The sequence below is a fragment of the Lutra lutra genome, chromosome 11, assembly GCF_902655055.1.
Source record: "Lutra lutra chromosome 11, mLutLut1.2, whole genome shotgun sequence".
In the NCBI taxonomy this organism is placed as follows: domain Eukaryota; kingdom Metazoa; phylum Chordata; class Mammalia; order Carnivora; family Mustelidae; genus Lutra; species Lutra lutra.
In genome coordinates, this window is record NC_062288.1 from 13,660,370 (window position 1) to 13,686,407 (window position 26,038).

General features: G+C 39.3%; 1 protein-coding gene across 11 annotated transcripts in view; it reads right to left on the reverse strand.

Annotated features, from left to right (window-relative positions):
• The window catches only part of SUGCT (succinyl-CoA:glutarate-CoA transferase), an 802,332-nt gene that overhangs the window by 767,616 nt on the left and 8,678 nt on the right, over positions 1 to 26,038 (reverse strand). For all 11 annotated transcript variants that reach the window (XR_007121423.1, XM_047694504.1, XM_047694502.1 and 8 more), the window contains exons 2-3: positions 7,713 to 7,764; positions 6,455 to 6,528 (exon numbers count right to left, since the gene is read on the reverse strand). Coding sequence is in view for 10 of the 11 variants with exons in the window: in XM_047694504.1 (XP_047550460.1) it covers positions 6,455 to 6,528; positions 7,713 to 7,764 (126 nt within the window). In the remaining variant the exon portion in view is untranslated. The remainder of the gene's footprint in view (positions 1 to 6,454; positions 6,529 to 7,712; positions 7,765 to 26,038) is intronic.

Here is a 26,038-nt window from a genome sequence, read left to right on the forward strand (position 1 = left end):
AAGGAAACCATCAACAAAGTGAAAAGACAACCTATAGAATGGGAAAAAATATTTGCAAACCATATAGCTGATAACAGATTAATACCCAAACATATAGAGAACTCACACGACTCAAATAAAAAAACAAATAACCCAATCAAAAAATGGGCAAAGGACCCAAAGAGATATTTCTCCAAAGAAGACAGACAAAAGGCCATCAGGTACAGAAAAAGAAGCTTGACATCACTAGTCATTAGGGAAATGCAAATTAAAACCACAGTGATATAATCATCTCACACCTGTTAGAATGGCCATCAACAAAAAGACAAGAGATAACAAATGCCGTTGAGGATATGGAGAAAGGGGACCCCTCCTGCACTGCTGGTAGGAATGTAAGTTGGTACAGCCACTGTGGAAAACAGTATGAAGGATCCTGAAAAAATTAAAAAGAGAACTATGATATGATCCAGCAATTCTACTTCTAGGAATATAGCCAAAGGAAACAAAAACACTAACTCAGGGCACCTGGGTGGCTCAGTGGGTTAAGCCTCTGCTTTCAGCTCAGGTCATGATCTCAGGGTCCTGGGATCGAGTCCCACATCGGGCTCTCTGCTCCGCAGGGAGCCTGTTTCCTCCTCTCTCTCTCTCTCTCTCTCTGCTTGCCTCTCTGTCCACTTGTGATCTCTCTCTGTCAAATAAATAATAAAAATCTTAAAAAAATAAAAAAACACTAACTCAAAAAGATATGCAACCTTATGTTCATAGCAGCATTATTCACAATAGCCAAGTCTGGAAACACCTGTGCCCATTGATGCATGCATCCATCAATAAAGTTGTAGTATATATATACAACAGAATACTATTAAGCCATAAAAAATAAGGAAATCCTACCATTTGTGACAACATGGATGGACTTTGAAAGCATTATGTTAAATGAGATAAGTCAGACAAAGACAAATATTGTACAATCTCACTTATATGTGGAATTTAAAAAAAAAAAAAAAAAAAACAAATGAACTCACAGAACAAGAGATCAGACTTGTGGTTACCAGAGGTGGAGGGTGCAGGCGGAGGGAACTGGAGGAAGGTGGTCAAAAGGTGTAACATATAACATTGCTATATGTTATATAGAAAATTTGTTAAGAAAGCAAATACTAATATATCTCATCATAAGAAGAATTTTTTTTCCTTTTTTCTTTTCTTCTGTCTTTCCCTTTATCATATCTCCATGAGAGGACAGATGTTAGCTGAACCTACTGTGGTAATAATGTGGTAACGATGTACGTAAATCAAACCATCATGCCATGTGCCTGAAACTTATACAATGATGTATGTTGATTATTTCTCAATACAATTAGGAAAAAATTTGTGTTATAGCAACAAATCATGAGAGGCAAAATAAGTTACTGAACAGCAGATTCATTTAATTTCCAATTGTATTCTAGAATAATACTTTAGTCACCTAGGTCTTGCTTCAAAGGAGAAGTTTAAAATCATCAAAATCTATGGTATTTTTTTCTGGACATCTACTTCAAGTCATATGTTTGTGTTAGATTCTGTAACTATAGAGTTACAGAAAAATTTTCCTTAGCAAAAAAAGCAACTGACAATGTAGACAGAACTCAGAAAATCCATCAATGATTAAATGGCACAAAATAGTATCATTTAAAAATCTCATAATATAAGGCCTGATTAAATATTGGTATCAGAAACTAGTCATTATGAGGTGCCTGGATGGCTCAATCGTTAAGTGTCTGCCTTTCACTCGGGTCACGATCCCAGGGTCCTGGGATGGACCCCAGCTTCGGACTCCTTGCTTGGTGGGGAGCCTGCTTCTCCCTCTCCCAGCCCCCTGCTTGTGTTCCTCTCTCACTGTGTCTCTCTCTGTGTCAAATAAATAAATAAATAAAAATCTTTTTAAAAAAGAAACTAATCACTATATAAATAATTACAATTAAAAACTGGCCCCCAAGAAGAGACTATTTGTGAATATGGGTTAGATTTAAAATTCTAATAATCTAAATAATATAATTAATCTAAATAATATAATTAACCTATTAGCCCATTAAACTTTACCACTAAAACTGATCAGGAAAAGCAGATATAACCTTTTGGAAAGCAAAACACAGGCCAAAGAATAGACTCATTTATTAAAAAAATAAAAATAATAACAACAACTTCCCAAGAGAAAAAACAGAACACAGGCCAGAGGAGAAAAGAACCATTAGTTCCAGGGGTACCTGGGTGGCTCAGTCCATTAAGCGTCTACCTTTGGCTCAGGTCATGATCCCAGGGTCCTGGGATCGAACCCCGTGTCCTGTCAGACTCCCTGCTCAGCTGAGAGTCTGCTTCTCCCTCTCCCTTCCTACCCTCCCCCACTCGTGCACTCCCACTCTCTCTCTCAAATAAGTAAATAAATAAATAAGATCTGAACAAAAAAAGAAGACACATTATCTCTAACTGGAGATGAACCAATAACAAAACAAAGAAATCATGGTAAGCATCAAATGGAATAGCATGCTCAAAATAAAAGGGGAAAAAGTGAACTATACGATCCCAGAAAGGCACTCTTCCAGGAATAAACCAGTAAGAGGCTTCACGGCAGTGTGAATCTGGATCTTCAGGATCAGACGGGACCTCTCGGAGTAAAGAGAAAGTCCAGCCACTTCTACTCTCCTGAAGCTTTCAATACACTAATTTTCTTAAAATAAAGTAACGTCAAGGTAGGGCTAAAATTAGGTAATTTTACATGTTTACATTCATCTCTCAAAGTGGAAATAATGTCAGGAATCTTAATTGGAGGCCTACATGGTTTTCCTACCCAGGGCTTTAGAGAGGATCAGTGGCCCCTGGAAAGAATCAGCATGGACAAGAAATAAAGGCTAAAGGTCACCAACTGGGAAAACTGACAGTTGAAAGATGTTTTATTGGACCCACACAAAATTTAAAGTTTTTAATTAGCTGCCATGATTTCAAAGTCTGGAGATCTCATATAAAATTTCAGACTGCTTTTCTTTTTTTTTTTTAAAGATTTTATTTATTTATTTGACAGACAGAGATCACAAGTAGGCAGAGAGAGAGGAAAGCAGGCTCCCTGCTGAGCAGAGAGCCCGATATGGGGCTCGATCCCAGGACTCTGGGATCACAACCCGAGCTGAAGGCAGAGGCTTTAGCCCACTGAGCCACCCAGGTGCCCCCCAGACCGCTTTTCTTAAAAGATATTTTGACACATTCAATCCATTCAGCAAATATTTATTGAGCACCTACTACGTCACAGACAGTACTCCAGGCAGAGTAGAAACAGCAGTGAACAAAGGACCGCACACACCTCTGCCCTCATATTCCTGCCTAAGGAATCATTTGCTGCCCTCCCTAGTCCACGTTGCCCAGCTAAGTAACTACAGAAAGAAGAGAAAGAAAATCTATGGGCTCTTTGATTACAAAAGTAAGAATAGTCTAAGTCCCAAATCAGAAAGCTATAACCTGGGTGGCTCAGTCGGTTAAGTGTCTGCTTCAGCTCAGGTCGTGATCCCAGGGTCCCGGGATTGAGCTCTGCATCAGCTCCCTGCTCAATGGGGACTCTGCTTCTCCCTCTCCCTCTGCCTCTCCCCCTGCTATGCTCGCTCACTCTCAAATAAATAAAAAATTTTTTTTAAAAAGGAAGGAGGGAAGGAAAGAAGGAAGCAAGCAAGCAAGCGGGAAGGAAGGAGTAGAGGAGTGGCCTGAGAAAAGACTAATTCTCTCCTGAACTTTGAAAATCCTGCCAAATTACTCTTCCTCAGATCTGTGTTGAATAACTATCTCAAAACCCGAAACAGTTAAACACATAATAGGAACATTAAAATGTATCATGCGGGGCGCCTGGGTGGCTCAGTTGTTAAGCGGCTGCCTTCAGCTCAGGTCATGATCCTGGGGTCCTGGGATCCAGCCCTGCATTGGGCTCTCTGCTCAGCGGGGAGCCTGCTTCCCTTCCTCTCCCACTCCCCCTGCTTGTGTTCTCTCTCTCTCTCTCCTCTCTCACTCTGTATCAAATAAATAAATAAAATCTTTTAAAATTAATTAATTAATTAATTAAATAAAATGCATCACACAGAAGGATTAAGGGAAAGAGACCAATCAGGAAAAAAACAATGAACAACGACCTACTAGGAACAAAGCTCAATCCCAAGTGTATGGCTATGGGATGTAAAGGCCTAGACAAAGGAAGGTACTCCCTACTGAAGAAAGGAAAACATACAAAGGAGAAATAAGGCCTACATAAAGAGGGAACAATGATCTCTAAAATTAATATAAACATAAACATTTAGATTAGTGATCAACTGAAATAGCAAGAGAAAGTAGACCTGATGCTCCGTCTAGGATGGGAAGACCCAATGGCTGAAAGGAGAAAGTGCCGTGGTATTGAATTTGCATAATAACATGGAAATCAAAGTTTTATGAAACCTGGAAAAGACAAAAAGGGTATTCAACCAGAAAGCAAACATTATTCAGCATGCATCCCACAACAACCAAATGTGATGAACATCAGTGACCAGGTAAATGAAGCTTTCGTTACATCTGGAAAGCAGGTTTCACCAGACTCTTCCACCATCCGGAGCCTGATAAACACAGGGTCAAATAAATACGATATAATAATAACAGAGTATTCCCCATGCTGATCAGAGAATCTTCTGCTGATTGCTTTGGCCTCCTAAGAAATCTAATAAGCAGAAAGTTGAATCTTCTACACCATGTCTTCTACTTTATAGTGTTTAATCACTTCTGGGAAATTAATAAGGTGATGTAATTATAAACTAGTCTTTTATGAGTCTTGCAGATATACTCATACTATTAAGGCTAGGCCATTTTCACTAATTTGGTAATTCTGTTCCAATCCATAAGGATCCAACTTGAAGAATAAATAATAGGGCGCCTGGGTGGCTCTGTGGGTTAAGCCGCTGCCTTCGGCTCAGGTCATGATCTCAGGGTCCTGGGATCGAGTCCCACATCAGGCTCTCTGCTCAGCGGGGAGCCTGCTTCCCTCTCTCTCTCTGCCTGCCTCTCTGTCTACTTGTGATCTCTGTCTGTCAAATAAATAAATAAAATCTTTAAAAAAAAAAAAGAATAAATAATAATGCTAAGTTTTGAAACCTTCCAAAACGAGCTCCTTATAGGATGATACGGAGGACATGGAGAAGAGGGACTCTGCCCTTTAAGTGCTTGTAGGAGAGAAAAAGCATACAATAATTTCTTTCAATAGTAAGTACTGAAATAACTTTCAATAATAGCATGAGCTAAACACCCAAATACTAAGAAGGCACCAAATAAAAGTGAGAATTGTGTACACCGAATAGATTTATTTGGTGGACCAAGAGGAAAGGAAAAATGGGAAAGATGTGATGAAAAACAAACCCAAAGAACTGATCTCAGTTTCAGTGTTCCTCTCTCAAAATGCTTACAATTATAAAATGAGAAAATGTTTCTTTTATTAAAAACAGAAAAGAATGACTTATATTGGAGTATCTGGGTTCCTTTTGGAAGGACACAGATTCCTTTTCCTTCTCCTCTTCCTGCGTGTCCTGCTTCTTCCATTTTACCCTCCCCTCCTCCTGGCCTTCCCTCCATCCCCCAGCAAGGAAGGGTGGTCAGGCCAGCTCTAAAGTCAGTCTCAATGGTAGGCTTGTGGGGGGCTAAGGAGGGCCGGACCAGGGTGAGTGCGTGGATATTCCTGATCAGCTGTGTGACTTTGGACAAACTGCTTTATGTCTCTGTTTCTCTGTGTTTATAATCTTAGAATAATACAGGGTCAGCCCATAAGGTTGTAGCAGAGATTAAATAAATTAATACAGGCCTCGTGTTAAGACCTGTGCCTGTCACTGCAAGTCTAGCATCACTGTCACTGCATGGTGCATCTCAGTCTCTACTGGAGGTTTTCAGGTATGTGTGAAGGGCCTGGCTAAAGCCTTAAAACCTGGCACTTATAAAAAGTAAGAGGAGGGACACCTGGTAGCTCAGTCGTGAAGCGTCTGCCTTCGGCTCAGGTCATGATCCCAGTATCCTGGGATCGAGCCCGGCATCGGGCTCCCCACTTGGTGGGAAGGCTGCTTCTCCCTCTCCCACTCCCCTCCCCCTGCTTGTGTTTCTCTCTTGCTGTGTCTCTCTGTTAAATAAATAAAATATTTTTTTAAAAATGAGTAAGAAGAAATCACTAGTATAGGTTCAGAGGAAAGTAAGGAATGGAGAGGAAAAAAAATAATCATTTCATTTTAATTCTCCCGTCATCCCACATACAGACATATAGTTATTTTTTTAAAAAACAGCTAAAAACTGTAGTAGTTTGGGGCGCTTGGCTGGCTCTGTTGCAGGAGCATGTGACTTTTGATCTCAGGGTTAGGAGTTCAAGCCCCACGTTGGGTGGAGATTACTTAAAAATAAAATCTTTAAAAAAGAAAAACTTGTATTAGTTTCTATGTTTTAAAGAGAGCAATAGCTTTACCTGGTCTTTCCACTTTTATAACTTCTGCTCCAAGATCTCCTAAATTCATAGTAGCAAAAGGTCCCGCCAGTACTCTACAATATTAACAATGATAAATAATTACCACCTTGCAGATTTTTATATTAATTCTTAATAGCTCACTAACATAGATAAACTCATATAATTATAGTAAGAATTAAAATTATTAAAACTGTTCAAAAATAGCAATTTGGCACTATGTATTCAGAGCTTTAAAATGTATATTCCCAGGGCACGTGGGAGCTCAGTTTTAAGCATCTGCCTTTGGCTCAGGTCATGATCCCAGAGTCCTGAGATTGAGCCTCGCATTGGGCTCCATGCTCGGTGGGAAGCCTGCTTCTCCCTCTCCCACTCTCCCTGCTTGTGTTCCTTCTCTCACTGTGTCTCTGTCAAATAAATAAATAAAAACTTTAAAAAGAAAAAAAAAAGTATATTCCCGTGGGGTGCCTGGGTGACGCAGTTAAGCATCTGCCTTCAGCTCAGGTCATGATATTGGGGTCATGAGCTCAGGGTCCTGGGATCGAGCCCCTCAGTGGGAAGCCTGCTCTTCCTTCTGCCCCTCCTCCATCATGAGCACCCGCGCTCTCTCTCAAATAAATAAATAAAATCTTTCAAAAAAAGTATATTCCCATTGATTCAGAAATTCCACTTCCAGAATTCTATGCTAAGGAAGAAATTCTAAGATTTCCTGAGGCAAGGATTTATGAAAAAGGAAACTTAATTTGTAATTGTGAAATATTAGGGGAAGAGTAATTTTATGACAACTATATAATAAAGTATCATCTCACATTTTTCTGGAATTTTGAATGACACAGAAAAACACTCAAAATACAACATTTCTTTTAAATGTGGGCAAAACTGTAATTTCAATTTTTTTAAAGATTTTATTTTTTGAGAGAGAGAGCATGAGCAAGGGTAGGGGCAGAGGGAGAGGGAGAAGCAGCTGAGCAACTGAGCCAAAGGCAGATGCTCAACCGGCTGAGCCACCCAGATGCCCCCAAGACTATAATTTAAATATGGTTCCAATTTTTGTTTTTAAAAGTTATATATAAATATGCAGATTGGAAAAAATGCACAAATATACTTATTGCTCTTAGAATTATGAAATATAAAAAATTTTCTTTTTTGTTTTCCTTTCTAAAACTTTGATAGTAAGCAATATAATTCAAAAAATAAATGTATTTTTTTTTGAAAGAAGGGAAAACTTCAATCACCAAAACACAGAAAAACCAATACAAACCTTGTTAGATCCAGAATTTTTACACCCTCCAAGGGCTTCATATTGTCAGTATCTGGCAAAACACAGAAAATATTTTAAGAGTATTGATTACTAATTTTCAGGAGGAAGAATGCAGAATTCTTCGTATTGTGTTTTAAGTAATCTGTATCACTACCAAAAACATATGTTTTCCTTCACAATATTTCTGCTTTCTATGTAACACAGAAACCTTGACCTGATTCAGTGAAGTCAACCTGTAAAAATTACAAGGGCTGATACACAGTTAATGAAGTCCACAGTTTGTCTAATGAAAAATAATAATAATAATGAATAATTATTATAATAATGAAAAATAAAAATACTAGGGGAGGAACATCCGGCTGAACACAAAGGATTTTTAGGGCACTATGCTAATATGCTAATGAATAGCACTACATCAAAAACTAATGACATGCTATATGTTGGCTAACTGAACATAATATATATATATTATATATAATATATATATATATATATATATATATGATGTAACAAACTGAAACAAACATACCACTCTGGTGGGAGGATACTGATAAGGGGGGATGTGTGATCGCAAGGGACATATGGGAATTCTCTGTACCTTCCTCTCAATTCTGCTGTAAACCTGAAACTGCTGTAAAAAATAATAATAATAAAAAAGTCTTAAAAAATAAATAAATACTGAACTAAACAACAAAAAAGGAACAACAAAGACCTCCACATACCTGTTCCATATTAAGACAGGGAGACAATATGAATTTTTTAAAAGTTTATTAAACAATTTAATAAACAGAAGTTTATTAAATAATCAAATGTGTATGTCCTTTTTCTCTTCACCCACCAGCTATAAAAATAAGTAGATAGGTCAACAATTCTATCACTAATTCACTAAAAACATTTAACATCAACATTAAATCACAACGTTAAATTCTTGCCAAATGGTTTACAAAGTTTATATCATAATGAGTGATACCAAGCTGAATTATTGGGAGAAAATGATGAACTACTGGTTCAGTACATTTTTAAATCAGACTATTTTTTTAGAGCAGTTTTAGATTTGGGCAGTACAACTGAGCAGAAAGTACCAAGAATTCCCACGTACCTCTTTTCCCACAAATGCACAACCTCCCCCACTTTGAACATCCCTCACCAGAGAGACACATTTGTTACAGCTGATGAAGATACACTGAAGGGCCCCTATCACTTAATTTACAGTTCACTCTTGGTCTTGTACGTTTTATGGACTTAGATGAACACATAATGGAATGTACCAAACATTATTATACACAGAATCGTTTCACTGCCCTAAAAGTCCTCTGTGCTCTGACTACTCATCCATTCCTCCCCTCAAAACTCCAGAACCCAATCTTTTTACTGTATCCACAATTTGCCTTTTCCAGAACATGATATAGTTGGAATCATACAGCATGTAGCCTTTTCAGATTGGCTTCTTCATGTGTTTAAGTTTCCTCTATGGCTCAACAGATCATTTCTTTTCAGTGCTGAATAATACTCCGTTACCTTAATACTACCAGTTTATTTATCCATCCACCTACTAAAGGACACCTTCATTGTTTTCAAGGTTTGACAGTTAGGAAGTAAGTTGCTAAAATGTTGTGTGCACATTTCTGTGTGGACTTAAGTTTTCTTTTTTTTTTTTTTAATTTTTTCTTTTCAGCGTAACAGTATTCATTGTTTTTGCACCACACCCAGTGCTCCATGCAATCCGTGCCCTCTCCAATACCCACCACCTGGTTCCCCCCACCCCCCCCCCCCCCCCCCCCGCCCCTTCAAAACCCTCAGATTGTTTTTCAGAGTCCATAGTCTCTCATGGCTCACCTCCCCTTCCAATTTCCCTCAACTCCCTTCTCCTCTCCATCTCCCCTTGTCCTCCATGCTATTTGTTATGCTCCACAAATAAGTGAGACCATATGATAATTGACTCTCTCTGCTTGACTTATTTCACTCAGCATAATCTCTTCTAGTCCCGTCCATGTTGCTTCTTAAGTTTTCAACTCATTTGGGTAACTATCAAGGAGTACCGATTACTGAATAGTATGGTGAGAGTATGTTAGTTTTCCACTCCATCTTCCAAAGGAGCTGTACCATGTGGCATTCCCACCAGCAATGAATGAGAATTCCTTAATTCAACACAATTTTTAAAAAAATCTCAGTGCAGCTCCATCACCAGTGGAAGTTACAGGAGTCACACATTTACACATACACCATTACAGTCTTGAGAAGTATCACAGTGGCACAATCATTCTTAGCTAGGAGGGTCCCCAGGCCACACTGCTCTAGGAAGAAATAAGCAAAGGGCATTTTGTCCTTGAAACCAGCCAATGTATTCTTTTACAATAAAAAATTGCTATCGCAGCAGTAGGAAATATGTGAAGTCTATGTGACTGGTGCATTATTTTTTGGAAACACACGTATGTAGGAAACTAAATTATACGCAGAAGATAAACTGATGAGCAGAGGATCAGAAAAAGGGAAGTAACTACAACAATGTTCAATGTGGTAACTGTTACAGCAGTGGCCTCCATGAATCACATTTCCAGATATCCACACACTTGTACATTCTCCTTCCATGCTGACTCTGGGCTTGGACAACTGCCTTGCTTTAAGCCAAGGGAACATTACACAGTAGGGCTTGACTTTTTGGAACACTTCCACCTTCAGATGAAAAAGCAGAGGACGAAAGAACAAATGGAGAGAGGCTTAGCCATCCCAGTCTGTAGCTGTCCCAGGTGAGGTCCAGACCTGTGGGTGAAGCCATCTTAAAACACTCAGATCCAGGGGGCGCCTTGGGTGGCTCAGTGGGTTAAAGCCTCTGCCTTTGGCTCAGGTCATGATCTCAGGGTCCTGGGATCGAGCCCCACATTGGGCTCTCTGCTCTTCGGGGAGCCTGCTTCCTCCTCTCTCTCTGCCTACCTCTTTGTCTGCCTGTGATCTCTATCTGTTAAATAAATAAATAAAATCTTAAAAAAAAAAAAAAAAAAAAAAAACACTCAGATCCAGCCAGGTGAGTGAGTTCAGGTGAGTCTAGCAGGACACTCACAGAACTCTGAGAAAAAATAAGCCACTGTTGTTCTAAGCCGTTCAGTTTTGAAGTGGTCTGTTGTAGAGAAATAGATAAACAGATACAATGGCTATGGCTGAGCAGTCCTTTCAGAATGTAAAACATATGTCATGCCCCTGCTCGAAATCCTCTAATGGTTTTTTACCAAACTTAGAATGAAACCCAGCATCTTCCCAAAGCCGCGGATGCTGCTTGCTCTAGCCCTCTGCTACCTCTCCGGCCATGACCCCATCCCTCCCGCCCAGGCTTCCCCAGCTATATTGGCCTTCTTGCAGTTCCTTGAACAGACTGAGCATATTTCTGTTTTAGGGCCTATGGCAGAAACAGAGCTGGACCACCAAGATTCCCCTTCAAAGAAAGGAATTTCTGCCCAACCTACAAGAAGCATGGTCAACTTACAGCTCCAGCATTGGTTTCCTCAAGGTCCACCTTTCCTCACTCAGCTGAGAGCACCCTGTTCTCAGAACAGTCCCTGGTCAAATGACTGAGCAAAGGTGGGCAGAAAGGCCTGTTCATTTCCTCCACCCACTGCAGCTCTCCTTGGTGTACTGAATTTGACAGGTGCATGCAAGTCTGATGGCTCATCTGCCCAATCCTATTTCTTTCCTTTCCCTTTCATGGGTGTTACTCACCAATAAATCCTTTGTCCTTCCAACTCTGTCTCAACATCTGCTTTCTGGAGAACCCGAGATGTGACAGGACCTTTGCACCTGCTATTCTCTGTCTTGGAACTTTTTCCTCTACACATTTGCATGTTTTGCTTACTTCACTCAAATTTCTGCTCAAACACCGCACTCTCAGAGAAACCTTGCCTGATCATCCGATCTCAAACAGCACCCCTCTGGATCTCAGTATGCTTTAGTTTTCTTTATAACACCTACCATTACTTCACATTACCTGATATGTTTATTTATTGTACTGTATTTTCCACTAGAACATAACCTCAGTGAAGGCAGGACTTGTCTGTCTTGTATCTCCTGCCAGAACAGTGGCTGGCATACAGTAGGCATTCATTAAGAATTAGCTGAAGGGTCACACGGGGAAGCGGTGAGGGAGGGAGGAAGAACTCATATACTTAATAATTCATATGATCATTGCAATGGACTGAATGTTTGTGTCCCCCCAAAACTCGTAAGTTGAAATACTAGCCCCTGAAGTTATAATATTAGGAAGTGGGACCTTTAAGGGTGGAACCATCATGAGTGGAATTAGTACCCTTATACAATGAGCCCCAAAGAACTTCCTTGCCCCCCTTCCACCATGTGAGGACATAGCAAGGAGTAAGCAGCCCCCAACCCGGAAGAGAATTTCACCAGAATCCAACCATGCTGGCACTCTGATCTCACATTTCTAGCCTCCAGAACCATAAGAAACAAATTTCTATTGTATATAAGTCTGTGATATTCTATTATAGCAGCCCAAAGTTACTAAGATCATTAAAAGAGACCAGAATCTTCAAAGTCAGATAGCAGATTTTTCTCTATCCTATAGAGAGCTTGAATATGGTGGGAAAAGACACAGTTAGGGGCACCTGAGTGGCTCAGTTGGTTAAGCATCCAACTCTTGATTTCAGCTCACATCATGATCTCAGGGTGGTGAGATCAAGCCCCACGTCAGGCTCTGTGCTCAGTGGGAAGTAGGCTTGAGATTCTCTCTCTCTTTGCCCCTCACCCTGCCCTTGTGTTCTCTCTCTCTCAAATAAATAAGTAAATCTTTAAAAAAAAAAAAAAAGACACAGTTAAAGACATAGTGAAAATGCTCTGCCAAAGAACTCAGTGGGCATTTGGAGATAAAGGTAAGCAGCCTGAATGGAAAGGAAAATCAGACAGAGAGAGGAAGCTGAGGAAAAATGACAGAAGAAAAACTACCTAGGAAAAATTTCCATTAACAAGACAGCTCAAAGACCTTTTATTTAATATATTACAAGAGTTAGTATTAGATTTTACATAGTATGTGGTACCTAACCAAAATTACCAAATTAATTCAGTAAAGCCTAGCACAAACCCAAATACCTTATATGAGTGGTTCTTGGGAAGATTTTTAAGAGGAGGGTGAGTTGGAGCTGTGGCAGAGTGAGTAGAATAGGTACACAAGGTAGGACATGAGTAAAAGCTCCCATTCAACAACCTTTGTCCCTACTATGTGCTAATCATTCTATGAAGATACAACATGAGAGGCATCATATCCCTTCCTCCTCCTATTTCATGATCAACCGGGGAAAACTGAAAGATACAATTACTATTATGATTAAGAGTATCACCCTAGGTTCAAATTGTTACTCTATTTAGTACTTATGACCTTGTTCTACCTTGATTTCCCTATTTGTAAAACTGGGAAAATACTGGGGCCTATCTCAGAAGGATACTAAAAAATTAAATGAAACCTTGCCTTACAAGCATTTAGCCATGGTGCTCAATAAATGTCAATTCATGTCAGTATCATTTCTTCCTTCTCCCCAAACTTGTCTTGTGTTTCTTGAATCAGTAAATGGCACCCCTACCCACTTGGTTACCCAAGTCAAAAACCCAAACAAAATTCTTCAACCCTCTCTCTTTGTGCACCCCTTAAATTTAATAAAGAACCACTCATTGCATGGTCTTTCTCAAAAATATCTCTTGGCTCGCTTCTCTTCTCTCATCCCCACTGCCACCATTGTAGCTCACATCACCATCAACCCTCTCCTGAGTTACTCTAAAAACCTACTAAATCTTCTGCCAGGCTTCAACCTTGGCTCTCTTCAAAACAACATCCATAGGGGCACCTGGGTAGCTCAGTCGGATAAGCATACAACTCTTGATCTCAGCTCAGGTCTTGATCTCAGGGCCATGAGTTCACACCCCTTGCTGGACTCCACACTGAGCGTGGAGCCTACATTAAAAAGAGAAGAGAAGGGGCGCCTGGGTGGCTCAGTGGGTTAAAGCCTCTGCCTTCGGCTCAGGTCATGATCCCGGGGTCCTGGGATCGAGCCCCGCATCGGGCTCTCTGCTCAGTGGGGAAGCCTGCTTCCCTTCCCCTCTCTCTCTCCCTGCCTCTCTGCCTAATTGTGATCTCTGTCAAATAAGTAAATAAAAAATCTTTAAAAAAAAAAAAAAAGAGGGGGGGGGAGGAGGAACAGAAGAGAAAGAAGAGAACACAAGAAAGAAAAGGAAAAGAAAAGGCACCCTCCATAATGCTGCCAGAATTATTTTTCAAAATGCAAATTGGCCCAATCTTTTCAACCATATCTGTTTCTCATTCCTCTCTTCCTTGTCTCAGTTAATGGCATCATCAACTGCTCTAAGATAGAATTTAGAACCTTCCCAGGCACGTCTTCTTCCTCACTCCCCACGTTCAATCAGTCATCAATTTTCTGTTAAATCTGCTTGATTCTTCCCCAGTTCCCTGGTACTGCCTCTGCTCAGGCCTTCATCATTTCTTGTCCCAACTACCTGCAAAAGCATCTTAACCTATTTCTGCCTAACCTCCGTCCCCACCAATCCATTCTCAACACTGCTTCCAGAGTAATCTTCCAAAATGAAGAACCCATTATGCCACTTTCTTGTTCATTCACACATTCACTCATGGTCCTTTCCCTCATGAAGGTGAGAGTCTATTTTCCTCCTAAAACTGCAAACGAGACTATTGTTCATGGTTTCACCCCTGTCTACCTTTTCAATTTCAATCTGCAAAAAAAGAAATGTCTTGGGCGCCTGGGTGGCTCAGTGGGTTAAGCTGCTGCCTTCGGCTCAGGTCATGATCTCAGTGTCCTGGGATCGAGTCCCACATCGGGCTCTTTGCTCAGCAGGGAGCCTGCTTCCCTCTCTCTCTCTCTCTCTCTCTCTCTCTGCCTGCCTCTCCATCTACTTGTGATCTCTCTCTGTCAAATAAATAAATAAAAATCTTTAAAAAAAAAAAAAAGAAAGAAAGAAATGTCTTACCACTCATACTTCTTTCAAATCGCTCACATTTCCAGGCTGCTGTATGTGCTCTTTCCTCTGACTCTAATAATCCTCTGCGCTGTCTCACCTACGCAAGTCCTTCCATCTTTCCTAAGTAAACATCCTTAGAAGGCATTCCTGCTCATGACAGCATCCTGAGCAAGTCTCTGTCAATAGCACTCTTCTGAATTATGACTTACTAGTCAGCCTTAACCAGATGATAAAGTCTTGAGAAAAGAGACTTTCATTCTGTATTTCCAATATCAAACACTAGCACTTGAAAAGTAGTAAGAACTCAATAAATATTTATGGAAGGAAAGACAGGACTGAATGGAAGAAAAAATGTCCTCACATTTTGCCACAATGTATTAGTAGACTGGCATAATGGAACACTGTAAAAAATATTATGTAGGCCCACTGCAGCAATGATAAGTAGGGCTTCTTGGTGCCCCTGATGGATGCTGCAGTGTTTTATAACCTGATCTCAGAAGCAACATATTATCACTTCTGCCATATGCGATTAGTCACACAGGCCAATTGGTGCAGAGTTAGGGAGTGTTCACGCAAGGGGGTATGAGGAAAAAAGGATCATTACAGCCATCTTGGAAACTGGGCAATACACTCAAAGTGGTTTTAGTTTGCATTTCCATGATGACAAGTGATGTTGAGCACATTTTCATATGCTTATTTGCCATTATCATGTCTTTTTTTTACTAAACATCTACTTGAAACTTTTGTCCGTTTTTAATTCAGTTCCCTTAATGAGTGTACACACCATGACTTCAAGCACCCTTACCATCCTTGTCACTCAACACACTGCAACATAAATATCAAGCTTTTTGGAGAGGGCTGTCTGTTTTGTCCCCTACAAAATTAAGTTGCTTAACTTCAAATTCATTGCTACCCAACAACAATCTCTTCCCAAAACAGCTACTGCAAATTCTCTCCACTCGATAAGCCTCCAAATCCCTTTCTTCTCTAGCTTTCATGTCAAATGAGCTTACTGGAAAATTATTCTTTGGGGAAGAATTTTATCAACCCAAGAGAAAATAATGAAAAATACTGATAGTAGTCATTCATACATAAAAGTCCAGCCATATTATCCTTTATTGAAATTTGTCAGTCAAGAAGACTTACTTTAGTGTGCTAGCCCTGTCATAACAAAATACCATAGACTAAGGGCCTTAAACAACAGAAATTATTTTGTCACAGTTCTAGAGTCTAGAAGTCTAAGATCAAGATATTAGGAAGTTTCTTTTCTCCTGAAGCCTCTTACCTTCATTTGCAGATTACCACCTCCTTGCTGCCTCTCCACTTGGTCATCCCTCTGTGGAGTACATCCCTGATATCTCTCCTAACCTCCTCCTATAAAGGCACAAGTTATGGGCACCTGGGTGGCTCAGTCGGTTAAGCCTCTGCCTTCGGCTCAGGTCATGATCCTAAAGCCACAGGACTGAGACTTGCATCAGGCTCCCAGTTCAGTAGGGAATGGGCTTCCCTCTGAACTTCCCCCCTCTTCTGCTTTCTCTCTCACTCACTCACTCTTGCTCAAATAAATACAATCTTAAAAAATATATGTTTAAAAAAAAAAGACACCAATCAGCAAAGGCCCACCAGAATTATCTGCAGTGTCGTTTGATGACCCACCATCTGCTAAAGCAGCTATTGACTGGTTTGATGGTAAAGAATTCTCTGGGAATCCTATCAAGGTCTCATCTGCTACTCGGCGAGCAGACTTCAATTGGGGCGGTGGCAATGGTCGTGGAGGCCAAGGGCGAGGAGGACCTCACAGGAATATTACTCCGCCTTGAAAAAAGATGCAGTCATGCCTTTTGCAACAACATGGATAAACCTACAGGCTATCATGCTAAGTGAAATAAATCAGACAGAAAGACCAATCACGTAAGATGTCACCCACAGGTGAAATCTAAAAAATCAATACAAATGAATAAACAAACCAAAAGCAGAACCAGATCTATAAACACAAACTGATAGTTGCCAGAGGGGAGAGGGGCAGGAGGATGGCAAAATGGGTAAAGGGGAGTTGGAGATACAGGCTTCCAGTTACAGAATGAATAAGTCATGGGAATTAAAGGCACACCCTAGAGAATGTAGTCAGTGATACTACACTATACGATACTATACTACACTATACTATAATAGCATTGCATGGTGACAGACTTGTGATGATGTACAGATTTGTCAAATCATTGTATTGTATACCTGAAACTAATGCAACATTCTATATCAACTACACTAAAATTCAAAAAACTAACTAATTTGGGGCGCCTGGGTGGCTCAGTGGGTTGGGCCTCTGCCTTCGGCTCAGGTCATGATCCCAGGATCCTGGGATCAAGCCCCGCATCAGGCTCTCTGCTCAGCAGGGAGCCTGCTTCCCCTTCTCTCTCTGCCTGCCTCTCTGCCTACTTCTGATCTCTCTCTCTGTGTCAAATAAATAACTAAAATCTTTGAAAAAAAATTAACTAATTTAATTAAATTAATACAAATAAAAAGACACACACCAAGAATGAATAATTCATGGGAATGAAAGGTACAGCATAGGAAATATGGTAAATGGTGTTGTAATAGCATTGTATGATGACAGACAGTAGCTACACTTGTGGTGAATATAGCATAATACATAGAGTTGTCACACCATGATATTATACACCTGAAACTAACGTAACATTGTGTTTCAACTATACTTCAATAAAAAAAAAATTTAAAAATAACAAAGTGCTAAAAATTTTCAATGTAAGAATCTGGAACATTACAATCTTTTTTTTTCCCTGCCAAAAGAAGATATGAAAACTTTCTAGGGAGAAAAAAGCATATAGAAAGGACTGGCTAGCAGAATGTCATTGAACTTCTCAATAGTACTGAAAACTGAAACATTAAAATGGAACAAAAACCTTAAAATTCTGGGAGGAAAATTTATTTTTCTTTTAAATCTAAACCCAGTCAAGCCATGAGTCTTGTGTGAGGATAAAAAAAGAATATATTTTTAAAAAAAGAAAGAAAGGAAGAAAGAAAGAAAGAAAAAGAATATATTTAATCAAACAGATTTTCAAAAACTTTGCCTTCCTATCCTTTCTTGGGAAAATGATTTCTAGAGGATATGCTCCACCAAAAATACAATAAGAAATAAGATATGGTGTCAGAAAATGTAGGATCTTAAAGGAGAAGAAAGATGAAAGGAATACTCAGGATGATAGTAAAGAAAATACTAACACGGGGTGCCTGGGTGGCTCAGTGGGTTAAGCCGCTGCCTTCGGCTTGGGTCATGATCTCAGGGTCCTGGGATCGAGTCCCGCATCGGGCTCTCTGCTCAGTGGGGAGCCTGCTTCCCTCTCTCTCTCTCTCTCTGCCTACTTGTTATCTCTCTCTGTCAAATAAATAAATAAAATAAAATCTTTTAAGAAAAAAGAAAATACTAACACAATAGCTGAAATATTTACACTTATGGTACAGTTGGAAACGAATTAAGGAAAGATATTGAGAAAGTAAATAAAGAAGCCAAATATTAACAGAAGGGAAAAACAAAAAGGTGTGTGGGGAAGCAATGTAATAAAAAAATCCTAACAATGTAAGTACTGAACTGGTCTAGCAAAATTTACCATTTGGTAAGATGGAAAGTGTATGCGTAATTGCTGGAATGACGGTAAGATAAAGCTAGTCTTTATCCTACAGATAACGCCTAAAAACAAAATCAAGAAGTAGCATCATAATCACCTTAGTTAGAGATCTGGAGGTAAAAACCAAAAGAAATAGCTGAGAGAACTGAAATTTGTTATCTCTGGAAAAAGGAAAGGGGCAGAGAGACGTAAGAGGCTACTGTTTTTCATAATTAACCTTCCAGATTTGAAGTACATGTAAAACCTTGATTTTCAAAAATTAAAAAACAAGTAAGTTATGTTAAACTGATGAGCAACAGGTGAAGTATCATTTTTGCTGGGATACCCCTGCAGTGTTTTGACAAATACTGTCACTGTGAAGCCTTCCCTGATTAATTATTCACACACGCGGCTGCAGCTTCAGAGGAAAATCACAGGTCATTCTCATTACTCGCAGATTCTATATTAGAGAATCCAACTACTCGCTAACTCCAAGACCAATACTGCACGGCTTCTGCACTCATTCCAGGACATGCACAGAAGGCAGAAGAATTTCAGTCGCTTGATGTACATGTTCCCATCTGAAGTCAAAGTAGGCAACGCACTGGCCTTCTTGCTTCAGGTCTCACACTGTAAGCAAGTGTCCTTTATGTGGTGTATTTAGTGTCACATTTTCACATTTCTGTGCTTGTTTTGGTGATCTCACCATTTAAAATGGCCCCCAAGGGGTGCGTGGATGGCTCAGTCAGTTAAGCATCTGCCTTCAGCTCAGGTCTTGATCTCAGGGTCCTGGGATTGAGTCCTCCACCGGTTCCCTGCTCAGTGGAGAGCCTGCTTCTCCCTCTGTCCCCACCCTGCTCAGGCTCTGTCTCGCTCTCTCAAATAAATAAATAAAATCTTCAAAAAAAAAAAAAGGTCCCCAAGAGTAGTGGCGGAAGTGCTGTCTGGTGTTCCTAAGTGCAAGAAGACTATGATCAGCCTTTTTTTTTAAGATTTTATTTATTTATTTGTCAGAGAGAGAGAGATCACAAGCAGGGAGAGTGGAAGAAGGAGAAGCAGGCTCCTGTTGAGCAGGACCCCAAGATCATGACCCGAGCTGAAGGCAGTCGCCCAACAAACTGAGCCACCCAGGTAACCCCCCCTTTTTTTTTTAAGATTTTATTTATTTATTTGACAGAGAGAGATCACAAGCAGGCAGAGAGGCAGGCAGAGAGAGAGGAGGAAGCAGGCTCCCTGCCGAGCAGAGAGCCCGATGCGGGACTCGATCCCAGGACTCCGAGATCATGACCTGAGCCGAAGGCAGCGGCCCAACCCACTGAGCCACCCAGGCGCCCCAATAACCCCCCCGTTTTTAAGATTTCATTTATTCATTCAAGGAGAGAGAGACAAGAGAGAGCATAAGCTGGTGGAGGGCCAGAGAGAAAGGGAGAAATAGACTCCCAGCTGAGCAGGGACCCTAACACAGGGACTCTATCCCAAGACCCCAGGATCATGACCTGAGCTGAAGGCAGACGCTTAACTGACTGAGCCACCCAGGTGCCCCATGGAGAAAATATGTTAGTTGAGCTTTGTTCAGACATGACTATAACTATAGAAATTATAATGCTATGCACCAAGTTCAAAGTTAATGAAACATCAATATATATTAAATAAGGTGAGTTTAAACAATAACACACACTTAACAACATTATGTGTATTTATCAGTGGTCAAAAAGTGTGACCAAAGACTGGCAGGAACTTAATCCTCTATTTCCCCTAGGAGCAATGGTTCAGTATTCACTAACTAGGTGTTCATTTTATAGAATATAACTACCTCTAATAACAAGAATTATCTGTATCAAAGAGGCAAGAAAAAGATTAGTGCTAGCTCAACAAGGAAGCCCTTGACCAGCCCTGGGAAGCATTGAAACAAAATTGAATACCATCATCAAACATAGTTCGGAAGGGTGGGCAACAGGGAGAGGAAAAGTAAAGGTTTGATAAATTGATTCTAAAATTCATCTTGATGAGTATATGATCAAGAATAGCCCAGAATTTTTTGTGGAAGGAAGAATATTTAGCCTACAAAGTTAAAAAAAAAAAAGTAAAATTTTTAAAATATGATATTAACATCTAAAACCAATGAAGAGAGAAACAGCCATACAAAGAAATGAAAACTTGTTACATAATGCAGAGAAAATCTCAAATCAATGGGAAAAGGATAAATTACTTAAGAAACAGTATTGGGAAAACTGATTATCCATATAGAAAAAGAGGATATACGACCTACACATAATCCTATTAAGTTCTAAGATCTAAATACAAATTAAATTTTAAGTAAATGAAACCATTAAAACACTGGAAGAAGATGAAAGAAATATGTGACAGTTTTAGGTTGAGGAAAGCTCTTCTCTACCCCCCAAAATTTTGAAATTAAATCATCAAAGTTGATAATTTTGGCTACATAAAATTTTAAACTCAATACAGTGAAAGACACCATGATTAAACTTAAAAGATAAGTAACAGACTCGAAGGATAGAAAACTTGCAATATATGTAAAAAACAAAAGGTTTCTACAATATATAAAATAATATTAGAAATCAGTGAGAAAGAGGGGCACCTGGGTGGCTCAGTTGGTTAAGTGTCTGCTTCAGTTCAGGTCATGATCCCAGGGTGCAGGATAGAGTCCCACATCTCTCTCTTTCTCTCTCCCCTTCTGACAAATAAATAAATAAAATCTTTTTTAAAAATTATATTTAAAAAATCACTAAGAAAGAAAGCCCAATGGAAAAATACGAAACATATATGAACAGTCAATTCATAGATAAATAAAAATTTCCAGTATACTACCAAAAAACGTTTATACCAATTTCATTTACAAGCAGAAGATGAAACTTTAAACAATAAGAATTTTTTTTCTTACCACATTGGCAAACATTCATAAATTAATACCCAGTATTGGCAAGGGTGTGGTGAAATGGGCACTTTCATACACTGTAGAATGTAAATCACTAATGACTCTGTACTACAGCAATTTAACACTTCCCATAAAAATTGTAAATGTTAAAATCCTTTGACTAGGTTCTCCTGTTGATGGAATATAATTCACAAAAAGATTCCACAAGTATGCCTAGACATACGTAAGAAAACGTTCACTGCAGAACTTGTCTTGATTTTCTGCTGTACTGCAGATGTCTTTCAATCAGCATTGTTACAAATAATTCACATATAATAAATTATACAATTAATTAAGTTTTGCACCTGACTGGCTCAGTGGGCAGAGCATGTAACTCTTGCTCTCAGAGTCTTGAGTTCATGAGTCCAAGTCCCACATTGGGGATAGAGATTACTTAAGACCAAAAATTTAAAAAATATATATTAGTAACAATTACTTCAGTTTTGACAGATACATACACCAGTGAAGTCACCTCCACAATCAAGAAACAGAACTTTTCATCACCTGAAAGTCTCCTCCAGTCCTTTGCAAACTATCTTACCCTCCAATCCCAGCCTTAGGAAACTATAGATCTGCTTCCTGTTACTACAATTTAGTTTGCATTTTCTAGAATTTTATGTAAATGAAATCATTTAGTAGGGATTCTTTTGTGTTTGGCTTCTTCCATAAAGTATAATAATTTTAGATTCATTCATGTTGTTGCATTTTTTTTAAAGACTTTATTTATTCCTTGGAGAGAGGGAGAGACAGGACAAGCCGGGGGAGGGGCAGATGAAATCAAGAGTTGGCTGCTTAACTGATTAAGCCACCCAGGTGCCCCTGTTGTTGCATTTTTATAAGTGAGTAGTATTCTACTATATTTGTTATCCATTCAACTATTGATGGACATTGAGTTGTTTCCATTTTTAGGCTACAGTAAATCAAGCTGCTATGAACATTCATGTACAAGTCTTTGTGTGAAAATGCTTTAATTTCTCTTGAGTAAATACGTGGTGGAATGGCTGAGTAATGCGGTAAGTGTATCTTTAACTTTCTAAGAAACTGCCAAACAGATCTCCCAAGTGTTGTACAACAGAGCATGAGAGTTCTAGATGCTCCACGTCCTCACAACACTGGGAATTGTTATTCTTTTTAATGTTAGTCATTCTAATGGGTAGATAATATTTCTTATTGTGGTTTTAATTTGCATTTCCCTGATGAATAATGTTGAACATCTTTTCATGTAATAATTGGTCATTCATATACCTTCTTTTGTGAATTGCCCCTCTAAGTTTAATACTGAAGAAAAATATTAAAAGCAATACAAAAATCCAACAAGAGGTGAAATGTTAAATAAGCACTGGTGCATTGTTACAATATACTCTCAAGAAGAAAAATGAGACAGATTTATATATCCTGACATGAAAAGTTGACCCAAGATACATTTCTAAGTTAAAAAATGAAATCAAATTATAGAATAGGATGTAGAATATAATCCTATTTTGTTAATATATAAATACATATATTTAAATATATAGTAACATTAAGAATGTATATTGGTAGGGGCACCTGGGTCACTCAGTCAGTTAAGCAAACCAACTCTTGATTTCGGCTCAGGTCATGATCTCAGAGTCATGATAGAGGACCAGTGTGGAGCCTGCTTAAGATTCTCTCTCTCCCTCTCCCTCTCCCTCCCCTACCCGTGGTTCATGCATATGTGAGCTCACTCTCTCTCTCTCCCTAAATAAAATAATAATAATAAATGTTGGTAGTTGTAGGAGCATTCATAAAATTCTATCAGTGGTTAAATCTTGGGGAAAGAATTTATTGAGAACTTTTACCAGCTAAATTATATATTTCTATAATTTTCCTTACTGTGATTATGTTCCTAATCAGCAAAAAGAAGACAAAAAGCAAAAAATGAAAACATAAAGAATCAACAAAATTAGAAAAATACTTTCAACAATAAAAAACATAAAAAGACCTCAGATATGAGAAGATATTTTGACATTAGGAATGAATATACAAGTAATTCTTCTTGTTGCGTAGATCTCCAAAAGTACTGGTCATCTGTACTCAGATCTCTTTTTAGGACCCCTGTTTTATTTGAAATGATGCATAAAATTCATTTAGGGGTCTCTTCATCCCATACATCTCATTTCATTATAAATCTACTAAGAGAAGTCTACATTTCACTACCCATGCCATCTCACAGCCATAATAAATTAGTAAAACTTTGTTTAGTGAAGCAAAAACTTTTAAACTGAACTCATTTCACATCAGGCAATAGAATTTTACTTGTATTATTTGAGAAGACAGATAATACAAGTAAATAATACAAGATAACTACCAGATAGAACTTCCAGAGCACACTGAAGTCAAATGAAATGAGTTTTACACCGTGAAGAGCGTGAATGCTGGACACTGACTGGATTCGATTTTCTGCCCCAGGACTTACCCCCCCCCACTGGCCTTCAAGATAACTTCACTTCTCTGAACTTGTTTCCTCATTTGAAACACCTAAATCATAGAGTTTGCAAGGATTAAATTAGATGTTGTATATAAAGTGTTCAGCACACTTTTTGGCATATGGTAACTGCCTACTAAAAGTTTCCTTTTGTCATTATTATCACTATCATACGTGTATTACATACAGTCACACCACCTATTAAAGTAAATAACTTAGGGGCGCCTGGGTGGCTCAGTGGGTTAAACCGCTGCCTTTGGCTCAGGTCATGATCCCAGGTCCTGGGTTCGAGCCCCGCATCGGGCTTTCTGCTCAGCAGGGAGCCTGCTTCCTCCTCTCTCTCTGCCTGCCTCTCTGCTTACTTGTGATTTCTCTCTGTCAAATAAATAAATAAAATCTTAAAAAAAAAAATAAAGTAAATAACTTATTCCAAATGTTAAAACAAGAAAAGTAAAACACGGGGTGCCCCGGCTGCTCAGTGGTTTGGGCCTATGCCTTCAGCTCGGGTCATGATCTCAGGGTCACGGGATCGAGCCCCGCATCAGGCTCTCTGCTCAGCGGGGAGCCTGCTTCACCCTCTCTCTCTCTGCCTGCCTCTCTGCCTATTTGTGATCTCTGTCAAATGAATGAATACAATCTTTGTAAAAAAAAAAAAAAAAAGGAAAAGAAAAGAAAAACACATGATTGTTTGAAGAAACAGAAATAAACATGACTCTCAATACCCTATACTTAAGAAGGATATCTACACACCCATATTTTGCCAGTTTGTGAAAGACAAGAATAAGCTGGATGGGAATAAAGGGTGATTATAAGAGGAAAAACAGTGGGAAAGGGCATCAGTTGTTAATTTGTTGTGATCTACTGAGCAGCTTGTATACCGCTCTATCTTATTTAGTCTCTAGGAGGAAAAGCTATTATAAGGATACAGCTGAGCAATCATGCAAAGAAGTATAACTATAATGAAGGCGCCATCAATTCTATGCTTGCCAGAGCTGCTTCTAAGTCTCGCCTGGTATTTGGCCCTAAGGTTTCCAGGACACAAACAAACTTGAGCAGCACTAGAGTAGACATTGACAGATGCCCACCTAAGTGGCTCATCTGTGTGACAGCAATCATGGCATCCCTCTCCACTGTACTAGCCAACATTAAAAAAAAAAACAAGTCATAAAACAAACTGATCAAATATTATGGCAAATAGAACATGTAATATTCACTAAAAAGATTTTTTAATTTGATATTTTACAGAGAACTTAACTACCAGAACTTAGGAGTTAGAAAGCAGGAGATGGACAGCTTCTCAAGGTACGTTCTCTAAATCTGCTGAAGCTTTATTTAGGATAGTTAGCAGGATGTTTTCTCTCTAGCATGGGTGGAAGTCTTGGAAAAAAGCTCTGTTCTAACAGTATAGTTTGACAGGTAACTGTAGGAGTTTAGAGTACTTTAAAAATTAGTATCCACTGGAAGACATTCCGAGGAAAGTAGAATTTCGGAGCTGCAAAAAGGTGGAGTGGGAGTGATGCTCAAGTTGCAAGGCAATCACACAGAGACCACCAGAGAGTAGTTAGGTGGGTAATTACTTACAATAATTTATAGCTGACATCCTATTTCTTTTTTTTTTTAAAGATTTTATTTATTTATTTGACAGAGAGAAACCACAAGTAAGCAGAGAGGCAGGCAGAGAGAGAGGAGGAAGCAGGCTCCCTGCTGAGCAGAAAGCCCAATGTGGGGCTCGAACCCAGGACCTGGGATCATGACCTGAGCCAAAGGCAGCGGCTTAACCCACTGAGCCACCCAGGCGCCCCTGACATCCTATTTCTTAACAATTGTCCTTCACCCATAAGAACTCCGCTATTACTGTGGGATTTGCAATCAAACAGGTTTTGGAACTGTTGGATGCCTCTATTTTAAGGAAAACTTGAGGAGTTTATAGGAAGAATGATGTAAAAAGATCAGAAAGGGGGCTTTTGAGTCATGAGTAAACCACGCATAACCAAAATACAAGTCAGTGCCAATCCAAAATCCCTCTGTTCTTCCACACTTCCCAGCTTTCTCTTGCAGTTAGATTGGGGTCCAATACCTGGGGTCTGGCCAATGACATGAACAGGCACAAGTAACAAAAGCCATTTTAGGCCCGACCCTTAAAAATACCGCATGAAATCCTCCGGGCTTCTCTTCTCACACTACAGTGACCTTGGAGGCTGCAAGTTACAAAGAGTGAAGTTAGACATCCAAAAAAGATGTTTTTATTGTATTAAGCCACGAAGATCATGGGCTAATTTGTACTACAGCACAACCAAGCCTACCACGGCTACTAGAGATCCCAGCATTGGAGGAG